The 19996-nt window shown below is 36.3% G+C and overlaps 1 protein-coding gene across 1 annotated transcript; it reads left to right on the forward strand.

The window, feature by feature from the left end:
- Positions 1-300: 300 nt before the first annotated feature.
- Positions 301-19204, forward strand: LOC126831561 (uncharacterized). The gene is made up of 4 exons (XM_050562129.2): positions 301-462; positions 14832-15013; positions 16347-16466; positions 17369-19204. The coding sequence occupies exons 2-4, from the start codon at positions 14881-14883 to the stop codon at positions 19090-19092; spliced, it is 1977 nt and encodes a 658-aa protein (XP_050418086.1). The 5' UTR covers positions 301-462; positions 14832-14880; the 3' UTR covers positions 19093-19204.
- Positions 19205-19996: the final 792 nt, after the last annotated feature.

Genomic DNA, 19996 nt, shown 5'->3' on the forward strand with positions numbered 1-19996 from the left:
ATGGTACAGTCCCCCCATTTATGGCAGTGGGACCAGCGACAGCTCAGACTGTGACGTCACAAATTTTTCGCATGGCGAAGAAAAAATATTGCGGATAGATACATATGGTCTTAGTCTGCGTCGTAATTTACTTGAAACATTTAATAGAACCTCTAATTGACTTAATCTCTATTCAAATAAAGGGTATTGATAATTATAGACATGTGTTATGAGCTTGTTTTGTATTTTCTATTGAATCTTTGTCGAACTATTTAACGTAGTGGATGTCGAACTGTATTCTAGAGCAGTAAACAGGGTGGTTATTGTGGAAGAAGCACTAGTAGTAGGCCAGTTAACTATCAAGTTCAAGTGATTAATTCAACTACAGTTATAAACATAACTTTACTATTTAGGCCAATTGTAATAACACTTCATGTCTGCATAACCGGATTATGAACAAACCGGCCAGTGGGGTCGTGATTGGTGAGTAAAACTTGAGATAGAAATTGAACGATTTTGTCGATTGTCTGCTCTGCTTGCTCTGCACAAAAATATTTCTCAGTGACAAACGGGTTCAGAGATTTTAGTAAAATTATCCGCGAATGCTTGGCGGATTATCGCGCGATGTGACCGTGGTTCTTTGCCTCAGCACAAAATGATTTTAACAGTTATGGTCAATTGGTAAACAAACCCACGTGTTTGTGCAGACGCTTGTGATTAATGAGGCATATTTAGGTTTGGGAAAATGAAGTATTTTTGACTCACGTCTGTCAGTCGGTCGAGGCCTTTGTTTATTGTGGAATGGTATTCTGGCTTGATTTTGAATGTTCGACGATACCATCTTTTTGTAAATGATATACTCAATTCCTCTAGTTAATTATTTAAATTTAGAAATATTAATTTGGTTGCTATGACAGCCAATTATATAAGAAAAAAAAAAGGTCTGATTAGTGATAGTGATAAAGGTAAATAAATGAGTGAAAGTAATTAATCCAAAACAATGAATTTTATATTCAATATTTGTCGTTTGATGCAGTGTGGTCACCACCAATATGAGTCTCCAGTACATAGCCTACACCTTCCATGCTTAGGTGGGGTTATACTATACCGGAAAACACCCATGTGATACTGAATATACCGGAAAACACTAAAATACCGGAAAACGCCGAAAAAACACTAAATACTGGAAAACACACTAAATTAAAATACTGGAAAAACCTAAACCCAACTCCAAAACCGCACGCAGAGAACCAGGCTCCGGGAAACCTATTTAGTATTTAGTGTTTTTCCGGTGTTTTCCTGTAGTTTTCCGGTATATAGAATAGTCGCTTGGATGTCATCTTTTTCCATAAATAAAAGATACATTTAAATGGTCCTGTTTATTTTAATAGGAATAGGATATTTACCATTTTGATTGATTTAAAGAAATACTGTCAAATTCCAACTATATTCAGAATAAACGTTGCATCGCTAATTCTTGTAAACAGAGATTAGCCGTAACATTAATAACAGCAAAAAAAGGATCAGTTCACACAGATTTCAGTACTTGAACTCTGGAGAATATTCACTGGAAGTTATTGTAGAATACGCATATATTTAAAGTCTTAATCCTCTTATGTATTAGTTTTGAAAAGTAGAACCTGCACTGAAAGTCTATACGGAAGAATACACAGAGCTGAGAACAAAGCCTCTACAATGGAACAGACTTCCCATACACATTAAACATTTTTAAATCACAGCTAAAGACATTAATCTTCAAGCAAATTTATGACTAGCGCTCTTGAGCAGTTTACTGGAAAGAATTGCGCTCTACAAATTCATAATTTATTATTATTACAATGTATGTGTAGATTATATCATGAGGGAATACACAGAAATTCTGTTGTGGAGGAAAACACTAAAATGTCTAGATGTATATTATGGAAGAATAGGCCTACACAGAAAGTCTATGTGTATATTGTGGAAGAATACACAGATGATGTACTGTATATTGTTAAAGAATGGTACACAGAAAGTCTATGCGTATATGTATTGTGGAAAATACACATAAAGTCTATGTGTATTGTTGAAGAATACACAGAAAGTCTATGTGTATATTGTGGAAGAATACATCGAATTAAAATGTCTATATGTGTATTTTGTGAAAGAATACACAAAAAGATTATTTCATGTTTAATGAAGACTTGACAACATCAAAATATCAAGGGTTGATCATCTCCCAGCTTCTCTCACTCAGAAGAAGAGCCTAGGAAGGTTTGCAATTGGGGTTGTAAGGAGTTTGTATCCAGGGGGCATTACCCCCCCCCTCTCTCTCTCTCTCTCTCTCTCTCTCTCTCTCATTTGTCTAACCATGTTAATATGTAAGAGAGCTCTTATTACCAGTAGGTACTTATATTTGGAAATAATGTTTTTAGTTTTACCTGACAAAGTCAGTGCAGAAATGTAGGACCTTAAACCCAATTTCATTTTGCCAGATAAACTATCGACCACCACTGAACTGACACCCAATGTTTTATATTAAACTGTCGTTTTCATTGGTGTTCTACTGTACATGTATGTCTTGGTTTATTTTTTTGAAAATTTTATGTCAGTAGATACATATATAACCGAGTGTGTTGTTGATACAGTGAACCAAAATTTATTCTAAAAGTACTGGTGGTAGTGAACCAGCCAATGTCCGTTATAACAGAAAATTTGATTGTTTAATGCTTGTCCAATCACTGATCGAAATGATCAAACAAATGAAACCAGTACAAGTTTGTATCCAAATCAGTCTACAGAGAGGAGGGAGATGGGGTTTAATGTCTACTCGACACAAATTATGTCATTTTGGGACTAACACATGGTTCAATTTTATTTGAATAATTTGCTTGTGAATTGGGGTCTTGAGCTTTGGGAGGAAACCGAAGATCCTAAGAAAACCCACAAGGTTTGACAGATGACCCTACCCCTTTCCACATACGTGACTCAATCTCAGACCTTGTGATCTAATGCACCCGCGAAAACCGATTTGGCATCCTACACGCCTACCCACCCCCACACAGACAGGTACATGCTGTTTGTATCATATTTCTATTAAAATCTGTAAACAAGTCGATTTCCGCTGATCTTCCGCCGAGTCTGTTCGAAATGACACAACAAATCAAAATGGTATATATATATTTATACTTTATTTTGAGTTTGACCTACATGTAAATCAATGTAGCTTGTATCATATTTAAAGGACATATGGCTCTATTATTTGTAACCTAAAAGCCCATAAAGTATATTAATGTACTCTGAATTTATATAGATGAAATGAGGTAAACGTTCTACTGTTCTGCTCCGACTGGGCTAATGAAGACGGGCTGAATGTATATAATTTTATATAAAGAGATTTTTAAAAAATTCATTGTAATTTCTTATCAATGGACATCCTCCAGGTGTCGCTAGTAAAAATGCGGTTCCCTGTGACCTTATCGATGGTAAGAGAAATGTATTTCGAAGTATCGGGATTAAATTCTATATTAAAGACCAAAAGTAACATTTGTCAACACACCAGTTCGTAATGAATGTACCTGTAGGAAAACAATGCTGTAAGGTAAACAATGGTCAGGTGGCACCGCCTCCTCTATCATATGGTGTCACCTATAAATTATTCCCCTTTATCTCTCTCTAGCAAGGACGCCCATTAACACCTGCTTCATCCATTCTACACATTTTCTAATTATTATTTTGTCATTTTGTGAATCAGCCAATTTTACTCATTACTTTTGCGCTGTCTTGTAGGATATGTTTTCTTTGTTTATTATAAATGGTGTCCGAAACTATAGAAATAAATGATTCATGTAGTGATTTTAAAATGTTTATACATGTATGTCTTACATATTGGATATAAGGATCCCATATTTTCACAGCATAACAACATCAATATTGATTGAAATGGACGAATATTGAATTTTAATTTGTGTAGTGTTCCTATTCTAATTTCACACTATGGAAAATATTGAGTTAGTTGTTTAGATACTTTAAATAGCATTGAAATTAGGTACAAATGTACGACTGAACTGATGTTTTTAAAAATGTTAATCTGTTATTAAGCTGAGATTATAGCCACAACTTAAATATAGATGATAATAATAAAAAATGGCTACATGTAGGGTTGGTTATTTCCGTCTTATATTTTACACATTAGTCACCTGATTTAATATTTAAAACAAAATAATTAAAAATACTTGTCCTCGTTGATTTTTGGGTTAAAAAAAAACCGATGATTTTATTTGATTAGATCATTTATTTCAACATCTCCTATAAAAGTTTTTTTAATGTCGTTAGATTCATCCACCAATAAGCAATGTTGATAATTAAATTGTTGCAGCTGTCAATAACTCAGATGAAATGATGCGTACCGAGAGAAAAGTGGCCAAATTTAGCAACATTGCGAAATGACACTTGGAGTTGGACAGAAAGTTTGACCTTAATCTGTATAATGTTGACTTGGATTTAATTTAGTGTTTGGTATTAGGTGTCCGTTTATCCTAACAAAAAGTAAGCATTAAGTATATTCTGCATGGTGCACTATTTCTGCCACAGCTTCATCTTTTTGGAATCAGAAAAACTACTCAGTAGCTAGTCGACATTTACTGATATAAATGGGTCAGACCCTCTTTATTTGTCTATATTCTATCGAAAGACGTTTACGGGTATAAATGGGACAGGTACTATCTTCCTGTATTCCATCTGAAGATTGAAGAGACAGACTGGCCATATTCAACATTGTACAATGTATGTGTATGCAAACTGGCGTGGTTCCCCCTTGTCAGTGATGCAGGACGGAGGACCTGACAAGGACAGCTGTCTAGTCCTTCGGATGATACGGAAAACCGAGGTCCCATGTATACATTGGAATGCACGTAAAAGATCCCTTGGCAGTTGGAATTCAATATAAGAGTAGGCGATAGTGCCGCTGCCCGAGCAAAATTTCCCTCATAGCACACTGTATGGCATATGTCCATCTTCATTAGACCAGTATAGGAGCAGAACAGTAGGACGTTAAACCCCATTTCATTTCATTTGTGTATGCAAACTGCTAATTAAGAGCATTTGTCAGAAAATATAAATATTTTGAGACCAGGTACTGCATTCTAACAAACTCGCCTTGTTGTTCTTCAAGGGGGGTGAGCCTCTTCGATAAAAGTGAAAGGCATGGTCATCAATTCAAGTACGATCGACAATGTGTACACAGGACCTCGGTTTTTAGTCCTAACCCAATGACTATATGTTGTCCCTTGTCAGGTCCTGCGGCTGCACCACTGACAAGTGGGAACCATGGTAATAATAATTTCAGAATCGAACATATGACCTCCAGATTAGCGAGCCAACATCTTACTCACTGAGCCACCACGACTCCCTTATTATTATATGTGTGTTATATAGAATGTTATATAGTGTTAGGCCTAGAGAAGCTGACTGTCATTAAAGATGGGTTCCCAGAAGAGTATTTATCCGGTGGTTATTTCCAATAAAAGCATGGTAATTTTATACATACATGACATGTACATGTATGGAAAGTAGAGATGTCCAATCTTACTAGAAAAATACTGGATTCCCCGAAAAACACTCATGGAGCGTATACAAGACAAAAATGTAAGGGTTCCCCTAATCGACAGCCCGACGATTTGGAATTTTCGCACGCGTGATGTCAAAGGTCACACATTGAGCGCTTGATATACAAGTTGATAAACTTTATGAAGAGTTAGACGTACAACACTTTCTGAGATAAAAATGACGGAAAAAGACGCCGGTAGTGGATAATCCGAGAATTTGATTAGGATTCAATATTTGTAATAAATAGTAAGCGATTAAAGACAACATCGTCTTATGTATGCAATGAATTCTCCTCTGACTTCCAAGAGAGGTAAGTCACGTGACGTAAACATGACATGGTTTGATCAAATTTTTATAGCAGGACATTCCTTCGCAATTACAATGTTTGAGAAGGATTTGAAGCAAAATTATGACAAATTAATTACTTTGAATATGTTTTTATTAAATCACTCAGTTTGTACGCGGGAATGTATCTTTAATCTCTGGTTATTATATAAAATCATGGCTGTATGTGTTATAAATTGTAATATGGTGTTAGGCCTAGAGAAGCTGACAACCATTAAAGTAGCTAAGTCTCTAACTCACTATCATCCAAAGTCTTACACGTTGAAAACACAAATTATTTGTCAATTCAGATCAACTTCAACACTGATGTTGTGATCTTACTGGGAAAAGATAGGCTTCTGATAGCCAATATTTAAGACAAAATAAACATTTTACCATAGTGCATTTCAGTGTCATTTGTAACAAGTGACCAGAAAGAACGAGGCTAGACATATTCCACAACTCATGTCAAACGGTGACGCTATATCTTTTCTGGAGAGCATGCACAATAGACCGGAATAACCAGACGCTAGAAATTGTCATTCGGTTAAGACTCATGCCGTATTTCGCTGGACATAACCGATTTGAAATTAGAGTCAAAACGGAAAAAATTAAATGTACATCAGTTTATATACAATCAGATTACATTATTATATGAGTTGTGACCCATTTGGGTTAATTTCTAGGTCCCAAATATTAGCGATTTAGCTCTTTTAATCTCAGGTTGTATATAGTGTTAGGCCTAGAGAAGCTGACTGGTTATTATATAGAATCATGGCTGTATATGTAGGTGTCATAGTGTTAGACTAGAGGAGAGAATATCAGTGTGTTATTACATCTTGTAGGCTGGTGGTGGGAGCAGTCAGTAACTTCTCTATACAATCATTATTGATTTAAAACGCTTTTATAAAGCCCAGTTTACACTTGCAAATTATCAACTGATAACTTCAACTGTGTAGAGCAGTCAGGGAAAAACTAAGGAAAGTTTTATTGGAATCTCACAAGGACATAAAAAATCAGTTGGAAATAACGGTTTCTATTGGACATTGATCATTGTTGTCTTGAGGGCGCTACAAAACTACATTGTAATATGACATTTTAAAAAGTTGTAGAAGTTTGTGCTGTACAAAATGACAAACAAAGTCGTTGTCATAGTGGGGGGGGGGGTGTTTGGATGGCCGAATGGTTAGTGTGTCGTTGAGACAACTGGCATGGTTTCTATTCCCCGGTTGTGACAAGGAGTAGGGTCGCTTGTCCAACCTGGTGCGTCCTCTGGTTTCCTCCCACTGCTAAAGACCCCTACGCGCAAGCGAATTATTGAAATAAAATTGAACCATATGTTAGTCTCGAAATGACCTATTTGTCTCTCTCTCTCTTACTCAGTTTTTAATGTATTTGAAAACATTATTTGTACTGGGTAACATAAGAGAATACTTGTCGAAACGTCGTGCTATATGTGTATAAACCAGTGATTGTATTCCATATAAATTGTGTTGTGTTTTTTAATGTGTTCAATCACTTAATGCTTAAGGATTATATTTGAAATTTATTGTTGACAGACACTTCGAATAGCTTTTAGCTAGATGTATTTCTGTAATTTGAGAATAACATGAACACATCTGTTGATAACCAGAGAAAATAAGCCTGCAGCTATATAGTATTGGTGTTTATTATGGAAGCCATGGATGACAGAGTGTTATTAAAGTAACCAGGTTGTTATTAAATTATAATAGATATCATCTTCAATCTTCACACAGAGAATATGGGTCTAGGCTGGTTCCGGTCACAAACAAAATATTACACTAATTACTGATATTTCTTTGACAATATTGAACGGGGAGGGGAAGCATTTTGAACCGATATTTATATAGAGATATTTCTTTGACAATATTGAATGGGGAACCATTTTGGACTGATATTCATATAGAGATATATTGTAATTTACTGGGGATTCTTACATGTATTGTGATAAAATATCAGACTTTAAGTTTTATCCAATAGTATATTACACTGTACATGTACCATCAATACAGGGGCGAATCCAGGAATTTTTGCAGGAGAGGGTTTGCCAGGTTCCTGTTAAGGAAATGTGAGCTTTTTAAAGAGTGAAATTCAACGTAAATTTGTATTATGAATTAATAGGATCACATTGTGATTCAATGATATTGAAGCAAAGCATTAATTGTGATATCACATATGTCTATATCATTATCTCGCGCTATGAATGCCCATCCCATCCCACCATCTGATGATAAAGTACACGACCATGACACTCTACTTATAAAAGTGTTGTTTTACAATTTTTTCTCATATATATCTGAGTAAGGGTGGGGTGGGGTGGAGTGGACCCCCCCCCCCACTCCCTCTGGATCCATCCCTTCTCTGGCTTGTCACATGGAATGAAAACCTATTTCATGTATATGTATTTAATATAAGCTGTATGTCATCTACATGTACATGTATGTACATTGAAGACTTATACTGTGTATACATGTACGTTGTTACCAAACATTTCTTAAATAAAGAGTTTAACTTTAATTACTCAATTCCTTAAATTAGTTGCCAATCGAGGTGACCTTTATTAACAGTAGACCTACAAGTACATTAATTGTATGTGAAGTTATAGAGAGAACTAAATAATCATTATTTCCGAGTGTTGCTATTTGAATTTTAATATAATCAATATATATAGTTAATGAGAGAATTATCACAACCAATAGATATTTCAATTCTATGTGAACACAAACATTGTTTTATATCAAATTCATGTACAGTTGTGGCCCTTGGATACGTTATTGTCATAGAATTAGTTGGTTATTGGATTGAGGGGGGTTCGATGGCTTAATTGTTAGTGTGCGCGCGCTGTATCATAAAGTCTGTCATTGAGTCAACTGGCGTGGTTTCAAATCCCCGGTTGTACGTGACAAGGAGTAGGGTCGTCTGTCCAACCTCGTGGGTTTTCTCCGGGTCCTCCGGTTTCCTCCCACTGCTAAAGACCCCTACGCACAAGCGAATTATAGAAATAAAATTAAACCATATGTTAGTCCCGAAATGACCTAGTTTGTGTCGAGTGGACGTTAAACCCCATTTCTCTCTCTCTCTCTCTCTGGTTATTGGATTGACAAATTTTGAGGCACTAGGAACTCTCAGAATTCAGTTGTTCAAGTCTGGAAATAAGACGCCTTTCAGAAACAATGTCAGACGCAAGTTCATATTTCTCAGGCCCAGACTTAGCTGTTAAATAATGCATGTTTGAATGATTTCTCTTGGTGTTCATCAATACGTACATGTAGCCGAGTAACGCATTGAGAAGTCGCTTATTGGTGTTCATTAATACGTACATGTAGCCGAGTAATGCATTGAGGAGTTGCTTATTGATGTTCATCAATACGTACATGTAGGCGAGTAACACATTGAGAAGTTGCTTATTGGTGTTCATCAATACGTACATGTAGGCGAGTAACTAAATGGAGTCGCTTATTGTCATTTGCAGTTCATGGACGATGTATAATTTTTGACGGTAAATTAATTATTTAATATTTAATTAAAAATACATTATGTAAGGGCTAAATCTACCACATGTATTGCAGGTCTTTCTTTAGGCCTTAAATGTTATATAAACTATTAATTAGACATTAATTAACTTATTCAAACCATAATCATCTTTCGATTCCATCTGATGGCTCAGTGAGTAGGGCATTGGCCTGCTAACCTGGAGGTCCCATGTTCGATCCCAGTGTTGGCCAAGAAAGTTCATCAGGATTTTCTGGTGTGATTCTTCCTTGTCAGCGTTGTATGATCAAGAGCTTGGCAAGGAACAATGTATAGTCGATCGGATAGGATGAAAAACCATGGTCACATTGACGTGAACGTAAAAGAACCCTCAAAATAAGAGTAGGCCGTAGTGCCACTGTCCAGGCAAAATTTCCCTCATACTCATAGTACACTGTCATCATTAGCCCAGTCAGTGTAGGGCAGTGGGATGTTAAACCCCATTTCATTTCATTTCATTTCACTTGAATAAGGAATAGAGACAATAACTTTACTACACTATTCCACACAAAATGTTTTCAAAAGGACTTTGGCACATTCTGCACACAGAGCACCATCTACTTCATACTTCAAATATAGATCTCTGCCCTTAATGGCCGCCATATCAAAAAATAAGTATACTGTTTTAATGTGGTCTACTCTGTTTCACATCTGTCATACACACAAAGACTAAATAAACTTTTTCAATTTTATTGAATGGAAACAGAATAACTACTTTAACAAAATTCTCTTAAAGTATACTTAGTGTTTTTGACTAAAATCGTCGATTTAAGACTTAAAATGTCGGTCAACTACATGTATCTTAGTGTCTGTTCTCAAGCGGAGTTAACTGTAGACAGACAGCCTAAGTTTAGTATGCTTGTGGCAGTCATCAAAAGTAGAGATGTCCCTTTAAAGTAGATAGGAAGACCCTTTAATAACGACGTATATATATAGATTTATTTGTGGGTGTATGTGTGTGTGTCTGTGTGTAGGTCTACAGGACATCACAAACAACACGTATATATATCATTCAATAATTACTGACAGTGTTACCCTGGCTTGAATTACCATTGATTTATACAGCTGGAGTGGAGATAGTGACATTATAAGTTATTGATTTCTCCACTCCTCTCAATGAAACTCATTCTACCAAACCTCGCCGTTAATCTAGAAATTGTCTAGTATCCATGACAACCTCGGCTAGAACTTGGTAAATATAGAGAGTGTAAAGATTCGTCACCCACGGAACGCGTGCGCTGTCGGTCGGCTGCAGTACTGGTGGATTATATGGAGTGATAAAACTATTAAATAGAATGAGATCAGTATGGAGTGAGAGTCGCGTCAACTTTGTGACGAAATGGATGCATTGTGTTGTGCATCGCGTAACAAGTAGGTTAAATGGCTGTGTTTAATTACGTTACGGGGAGGTTAAGTAGGGGGATATGTGTTTCTGTTAGTCGGATAACATTGTGTTAATATACCAAGGCAATTTGTTGTGCATCGCGTAACAAGTAGGTTAAATGGCTGTGTTTAATTACGTTATGGGGAGGTTAAGTAGGGGATTTGTGATACTGTTAGTCAGTTAATATATAATACATATAGGAAGGCTATGAATTACTGTTAAACAGTTAATACATCGTTTACATCTTTCGGTATTGATTCTCTATCGACTGGGTTGATGAGGTGTGAAGAACAGGTTTTAAAATCCATCAATTTGCACGTAAACAAACAGGTTGTTAGGTAATAATAATATCTAAATATTAATTATTAAAGTTGATGATCATTGTTACTATTTTTAGAAAATGTCTTCAGTTATTATGGCGTAATCCAGGCTGTACAGTTCTCGTATTGATCATTGTTTATTAATTTAATTAAGAAAACAAACTACATGTAAGATAGGTGTTCTTCTGGTTGGAATTTTCTAAAATTTTCTGTTCATTATAACCAGGTAGAATTAGAACATAGTTAATTTGAGGTCCCAGAGATTACAGATTAGCTTGGAGTCTAATCAAAGCCAGGATATATTGAAGGGCAGGGCCCTGTTTCTTGAAATCTTAACTAAAGATAAAATTCAAATTTTAGTAGATACTTTAATTTTGATTGGCTAAGCACCAAAATCAATCTAATATTATCCAATCAAATTACTAAAATTTGGATTTTATCTTAGTTAAAATTCTGTGAAACAGGCCCCTGGTCTCTGATAAGTTATTTCTTAGACACTGTTCCTTATTAAGTTACCTAGCCTGTGGGTCATTATTGTAGATATTATTGTTTAAGTATTGTTACAAGAAAGATAAATATACCAAGAAGAATTGATTTGTTGAGTTATTGTATGTTCAATCTTGCACCCCAACTAGATTGAACATACTACCCATCGTAGAAGGATGGATTTATAAGCAGGTCTTTAAACCCCGGGATGATGTCATCATACCTTTGTAAAGATTTAAATTAACTACATGTAAGATATGATAAGTCTGGTTGGAATTTTAGAAAAATTTCAGTTTATCATACCTTTGTAATTACTGAAATTAAAATAAATAAACTTATAAATAATAATTTTAATTTTTAAAATTGAGGAACTAAGGAATTAATACTTATACCTGACATTTTTTATACATGTACACCCACATTGAAATATTTATTAATGTTGCGGATCATATTGTGAAATTTTGGACAATGTCTTCTCAGATTTGTTTTGATATTATTTTAATAAATCCAGTCACATCTGGCCTCAATGGCAAGTACTTCATGTAGGTTAGTCGTTTCTGATATTTAATTTCTAGGATTGGGTGGAAGAATTGTTTAGATCTTAATGTCTGTCATTGAGTCAAGGTGCGTGACTTTGACCCCTCATCCATAGGTGACAAGGAGTAGGGTCGACTGTCAAACCTATCCATCTACATGTATTCATGTATTTTTTACACCAGGTACAATTTTGTAAAACTGATAGTCAATTAACATTGATTACCATTTAATTTGTTGTGGAGGGGAGGATGGGTGGCCGAATAGTTAACGCATGCGTGTTGTATCAGACAGTCTGTCATTGAGTCAAGTGGTTTGGTTTTGATTCCTCATTTGTACATGTAGTTACAAGGAGTTGAGTGGTGTGTCCAACCTCGTGGGTTTTCTCCAGGTCCTCAAGTTTCCTCCCACTGCTAAAGACTCCTATGCAGTGGGAGGAAACCATATGTTAGTCCGAAATGACCTAGTTTGAGTCAAGCGGACATTAAACCCTCTCTCTCTCTCTCTCTCTCTCTCTCTCTCCCTCTTCTAATTTATTGTTTAATTTATTGAGATTAAACATAATTATGTAACAGCTAAATCTGCCTTTCACAGTTTTTTTTATTCACATGACCAGCCTTTAATCAACCCTCTAGAATATCAGATGACTGACATTTAATTGGATTATAACACACAAGAGATTTAAAAATTTAATGATAAACTGGGTAATCGAGACTTAGAAGTAGGCCTGAGTGGTGACAAGGAGTAGGGTTTTTCTGCCTTGAGATTATTTTTGAAAATGAAAGTAGGGTGAACATATGATACATGTAATTTAAATACATACGTCCAGTGCTCACCCTGGGGTCTATTTCTTCCGCCCCCAAAATATCTGACAGTAATTTTTACTACATTTTTACTTTCGAGTTGTAAATGAACAATACATTATTGGGTAGCTGAATCATGCCATAACCAAGCATTTGAAAATCATAGGTTCGGATGGAATGTTGGCCATATCCCATGAATATTGTCCGCAGTGGATGCAGAATGTTGTAGACAAAATTTTCAATTCATCTTACATGTATATATATATATATATATATATATATATACACACAGTATCTTTGTAAATACTGAATTTAATTGAACCAGGGGTTCCATGTCGGTTGTATATGCCGGTCATGACTGAATGTATGGGTTCCATGTCGGTCGTATATGCCGGTCATTACTGAATGTAGGGGTTCCATGTCGGTCAAGACTGAAACTTGGTCGGACCCATTGATCATTTTGCTCACTGAAACTGTTTTGGACTGATTCAGCTTTCACAATATTGTAATTTGCAAGGGATTGATTCAGACTCCCTTAAATGATAATCATAGACTTTAATTAATTAATTGATGATTACGATCTTTTAGGCCTCCCGTGTTGAATTTCATGTCAAGTTGAATCAACTTGTCACCTACTATCAATATCAGTCAAACCTTAGTGAGAATTGACAATGTTGTTTATGATCTCAGTAATTAACTTATTCAACAGTGATTTTGATAATTCCCCCCCCCCCCCCCCAGTTTGGTGATTATTCATATCGGGATCAGTTACATGCAATCTGATTAAAATACAGTTCTATATTTCATTCTGTTTCTTTATACTTTTTATGGCCTACACTATGAAGATGTACCGAAAGGTTTCGTCAACGTTGATATGACATCTGACGTTGATTAATCAATCAGCAATAATCAGCATTGACATTTCTAGTGGCTTACCCACAGTTTTGTGCATCCCACGCCAAGAACTCGTCGTAACAGACCGTTTCATTGGCTAATCCATCACTTCAGCCAAAACGTTGGTACATGTAATATAACAACTCTTCCAGATCCTAGTGTAGTAAAGACAAGTCAAACAGAATTTTGAACTATAAAAAACGAAACGAAATAGTATCTGTGTTTAAATCCGATTGTGTTACATGTAGTAGGGTGACCCACCATAAATAAATATCTCCAAATATCTCGACAATTACGCCACAATATTTATATATATGCCAAGCCTCAAATCAGTTTCACACAATTATAGTCACTAAATAAACGATCATGTTGTACTTAATTAGCTATGACCATTAATCATCTATAAATAATAGACTGAAAACTGGTTCCAAATGTCGTCCATAACATCCAGACACTTTTGAGTAAAAGATAGGTTACGTGCCCTTGTTTTGAAATTAGTCTTGCTTAACCAGTCTATCAACCATTCTACGTCTGATTGACAGGTCGGGATAATCAAGACTACTTTTTTACGAAACATAACAGAAAGCTAGAGCAAGGAATTGAATTTAGAAATAAGCACTTTAGACAACTCAACAATTGTTTTAAGAAACTTGTAAAAGTAAAATGAAACTACTGTTAGTATCATGTTCCTGCTAAAGAAAGCGATTCAGAGATAGTATTTGTACTAACGGTACAGTTAATGATAAAGCAATTTAAAAAATAAAACAAACGTAATTTCTAAAGCTGCTGTAATAACCAAGAAGTTAAATTTTACTGCTATTCAAAATCGTCAACAATAGATTTTTTACAGCTGTAAAAAGACCAACTTTCTGTAGAGTGCACGGGTCACCCTACATGTAGTGGCTCCTTGATCATAGAAAACATGGTGAATGTAGACGATTATTATTATTTTTTATTTATTTTTTCCAGAAAAGAAATGTTAAATTAGTCAGTGGATGTTGAATACGAAGACGAAGAAATGCCAAAGAGAAAGTTTGATGATGATGGCGAGGAGAAGGAGGGAGAGGTATCACCGTCTCTAGAATCAGACGACAGTAGTAACTGTAGCGCTCAAACAGATGGCAGCACTGATGTTCCTCAGTCAATAATAAGTATGTAATATTATTGGTATTAACTAAACATATAAAGAAGTTATTCCACATGTATTTCATTGTGATTGAAAGACCTGTACAAGTCAACCTTCAATCACTCTTTGATCCAGAAACACAAAAATTAGCACATAGTTTCTTATTGATGTATTTGATACATTAAAACAACAAAAGTTTTATAAAGGGCTATATTTTAGTTAAAATAAGGCGAACAATTTTGAGTAAAACTGTGTAGTAGTTTAATCTCTACTAGTACTATGTAAATCTATATGTATCTTCTATTCGGGCGTATCAGACAGACAATCCTCTCTAATATAGGGGGTTGGGTGGTCCTGTACGTTAGATCATAAAAAAAAAAGGTGTGTCCTTGAGTCAAGTGGTGTGGTTTAGATTCCCCCGGTTGTATGTGACAAGGAGTAGGGTCGCCTGTCCAACCTTGTGGTTTTTCTCTGGGTCCTCCGGTTTCCTCCCATTGCGCAAGTACGTGGCAAGTTGTACGGTTGCCTGGCCAACTTCGTAGGTTTTCTCTGGGTACTCTGGTTTCCTCTATAAGCTCTGAAGACCCCTACGCACAAGCAAATTATTGAAATTAAATTGAACAATATTTTAGTTCCGGAAGGACCTAGTTTGTGTTGAGTTAACCAGTCATTGTTTTTAAGGCGAGTGATACCTCTCGAGTGCCTGTCATGCACCTAAATGTTGAGTGAGGGGAGGTTTGTCTCCCTCCCCTTAAAATTGAAAATCACTCTACAAAGTCACAGGCAGTTTATTATCATTTATGAAACCAGGAATAACCCTCGTACTATGCAGTTATTGATTTTCCCATAGACACATCTAATAACTCTGCTTAATTTCTAAATCACTCTTTCTTATCGAAATCGGGAGAGCTTTTTTAGGGGAGCTATTTTTTCAAATTGTTGATTAAGGGTTTTTTCAGCTCGTCTCTGAAATACAAACAACAATGACTGGTTGACATTAAACGTCATTTCTTTCTCAATCACCTCTCTATGTGAACACCCTGTTTCCTTATATATGGATGGTTGGTGATAAGTTACCTGCATGTACATGTAAGTGCATTGTTTGGGTGGTCTGGTCATGACATGTCTTCAGAAAAAAATTAAGCATGTGTTCTGTTATTCTCTTATGACAGAAGTGTTGACGAGATTTTAAATCACCATTACATTGTTTTCCACAGTCCATTAAAATGGTCATTAGGCCAGTCAAAAATATTAGTAATAATTTGTATTTCATTTTATGACAGAATTACCATAACATTATTTTCCACAATCCATCGAAATGGTCAAAAATATTAATAATACTTTTTAATTTATTTCAGATATGGATCGTAAACGTAAGAAGTTAAAGAAGTCTGTCAAGTTTGATCATGTTAAAGTGTTTTATTTTCCACGAGCTCAAGGCTTTACTTGTGTTCCTAGCGAAGGTGGTTCTACATTAGGTAAGTTTCTCTCTGCCTTGGGAGCCGCAGTAACTCAGTAAGTAAGACGTTGGCTCCCGGGTTATAGCCGAGAAAGTTCATCAGGATTTTCTGGTATGGTTTTTATGATTTGGATCCAATCAAAGTTTCTTATTCAACCATCTTTTATGGCATCTAAGGTTTCTTTAGTACTTCTCAGGGAGAACACTACTCAACCTTAGATGCTATAAAAAATGACAGGGTTGGATGGCTCTAATGGTTAGAGCATGTGCCTTGTATCGTAATGGCTGTCATTGAGTCAACTGGCGTGGTTTAGATTCCCCCGGTTGTATGTGGCAAGGAGTAGGGTCGCCTGTCCAACCACGTGGTGTTTCTCTGGGTCCTCCGGTTTCCTCCCATTGCTAAAGACGCCTACGTGCAAGCAAATTATTAAAATAAAACTGAACATGTTAGTCCCGAAATGACCTAGTTGTGTTGAGTGAACATTAAACCCCATTTCTCTCAATGGGGACGTATAAAGATTGATCACTACCAATCTGATTAGAATACAGATCTATACATTCCATGTCCTACACTACATGTACCTGAAAATCTGACAAGTTGTATTGGAAGGTTGCGTCAGGGGTCGTACGAGCGGCTTTTGACCGTATAACATCAGATATTGATTAATCAATCAGTTTCTAGTGGGTTACCCACAGTTCCGTGCATTGCACGCCAAGAACTCACTGTAACAGACTATTTCATTGGGTAATCCCTCACTTCAACCAGACAGAACGCCGGTAATATAACAACTCTTCCAGATCCTAGTGCAGTAAAGACAAGTAAAACGAAATTTTGAACTATAAAAAATGAAACGAAATAGGATCTGTGTTTTAATCAGATTGGATCACTATGGTTATTTTATTTGTTTGTTTTATTAACAGGTATGGCCAGTTCCCACAACCACGATCAGGTATTCACCGTTTCATCCTACGCCAAAGAACAGAAACGTTTGCACCGCATGATCATTGAAGAGCAACGTCGTCAAGGCAAGAGCTTTCCTAGTCCCTTATTACAGAGTGTCGTACCTCAGAACGCGGAGGATATGTCGTCCGGAAGTGATTCCGATAGTGACTATGACGATTGTTATTTCCTTCAACCCGTGCCGATCAGACAGAGGCGTTTAATGCTCAGAACATCGGGCGTTAAAAAAATTGAGAGCGAGGAGAAGGAGGAGTGTCGTGATATTCGCGTGTCGAGGGAAGTGTGTGGATGCGACTGCAAGGTGTTCTGCGATCCGGAAACGTGCGCTTGTAGTGCTGCTGGGATTAAGTGTCAAGTCGACCGTCTATCCTTCCCATGTGGCTGTAGCAAAGATGGATGTGGTAATCTGAATGGACGAATTGAATTCAATCCGATTCGCGTTCGGACTCATTTTATTCATACGTTGATGAGATTAGAACTGGAAAAAAAAGAAATCGAGTCGATCAAAGCGAAAGCTTTGAATAACGTCAGGGAGGAAATGATGAAGGATCAAAATAACGAGCAGCGGGAATCAAAGGATATCGATGAAGATGTCGATGTCGATCTGTCACATTTTAACAGTAACGAACTGGGCAGTTGTCGCGATTGTCAAAATACGGAAGTGTGTAATGCGATGATGCAAGAAGTACAGTACGCAACAATGGGAGTCGAACAGCAGCAGCAACGCGCTGCTTTAACGCAAAACTATTTACAAAATACTAACATGACATCAGTATCCATGACGACACAGCCAAACACCACGGATAACATACACAACGTTCTAATGTACAACCAGAATCACACGGATAGTAAAAATGGCTACCATGCGGATAGTACAGTGTCTCATGTTTACGATTTTAAGCAGGGAGTTAACGGGGTCAACGCGGCGTACTCAGATTGTTCTCGGGAAGGCGTTAACGGACATTTCAAACCCTACAATGGTGAAAGCATATCGTATAATGGAGAGGGGGGTAACATTACTGCTGACGACATTCATTTTAAATCATATGAAGGTACGCTGAAGTATAACATCAAGGAAAATGAGAATCATAAATTTTGTCAGATGACCGAGCAGAAGTTTATCTCGCAACCCGTAGAGTCCCCGCCAAAATACACGGAGTTAAAACCATCAACGACATCTTATAAACCCATATCAGACATGCTGAACCCTATTCAACCTACAGACGCAACAACAAAAGCCTGGGCAGACGCAGCCAAAACCTTCCCAGAATCCAACACTTACGACACGATACAACCTGTTTTATCAACTTACACCACCATGACAACTACAACACGCGACCGTCTGGCTGAAAACTGTCCCGTTATTTCAAGTCACATGACCAAGTTGGACACCAGTGAATCAACCAATGATAGTTTCCTAGATGATGATGGAACACAGCCATTGGATCAATCAGAAAAACTCTCTCTACATTCTGAAAGTTCGATGGATAGTTGCGATGGACTCGGAACGTACGAATGTGCCGTCTCGGACGATGCCACGGTCACTAAACTTGGATCATCGGAAACGCAAGAACCGTTCGAAATAACTAATTGGAAAACGAAAGTTTCAAGTCATTCGGAAAAAAGTAGTCCCAATTTTGGTGAGATAATTAAAGAATCCATCGTAGAAATCGTATCTGCTTGATCAATTAATAAATCGTATGGTAACCAACGGTACTAGACAAAGTGGCCGCAAAATTGAAATAAATATTGTGTTAGATTCATATCAAAAACAGAAATGATAATTAGTTCTCTTATCTGGTCATGTTTATTTTTTTTTTTTTTTTTCTCCTGCTTTTTGTGATTTTCGTACACAAGAAACATATATTTATAGTTACCATAGTAACCAGCTTATTATCTAGTTAATGAAATAACAAAGTCAAACAGTGTATGGTGACAATTCCTTCGATTTTCATCAGTTATATGTTTGCGATGATTGGAGTTGTTAGATGGACGTAAAACAAGCATGTACCTAAATATTTTTAAAATCAAATAACAATTTAACGAGCCTGTAATATGCAGGGATTCGTTGAGATTCGGTATAGATAAATGATGATTGTTGTTCTGTGTGCAGGACTGAATATGGGATTTCACGATTCAAGTTAATACTTATTTAGATGTGCGAAGGTCCCTGCCCCGAGATGTATTCATTGTTTAAATAAAGTCATAGAGATCAAATTCAATATTGAATAGTGCTGATTTGTACGCGGATGTGACGTAAATTAACGATAATTTGTGCGTGAAAACAAAGCTTTATTTTATTCCACAAGAAGAAACTGTGAAAGCGTACAACATGGAGATGTTGAAATACCACAGTAAAGGCCAGTTCATTTTATATATGTACAGATGTAATGGATATTTTTATTGGTCAAGGACTGTTCACACAATGAATGAAATGTTGGTTTAAGTTGTTACAGTGTATTTGATTGGATCTCTATTTTTAGCCAAAGTGAACATAACACCATGGTAACCTGTGTTTAATGTTCAGTAAAAGTAGTTATATTTATATTTTACTCTTTTATCGGGGTTTTTAATCGTTCAAATTTTCT

Source organism: Patella vulgata, chromosome 9, assembly GCF_932274485.2.
Source record: "Patella vulgata chromosome 9, xgPatVulg1.2, whole genome shotgun sequence".
NCBI classification, from domain to species: Eukaryota; Metazoa; Mollusca; class Gastropoda; family Patellidae; genus Patella; species Patella vulgata.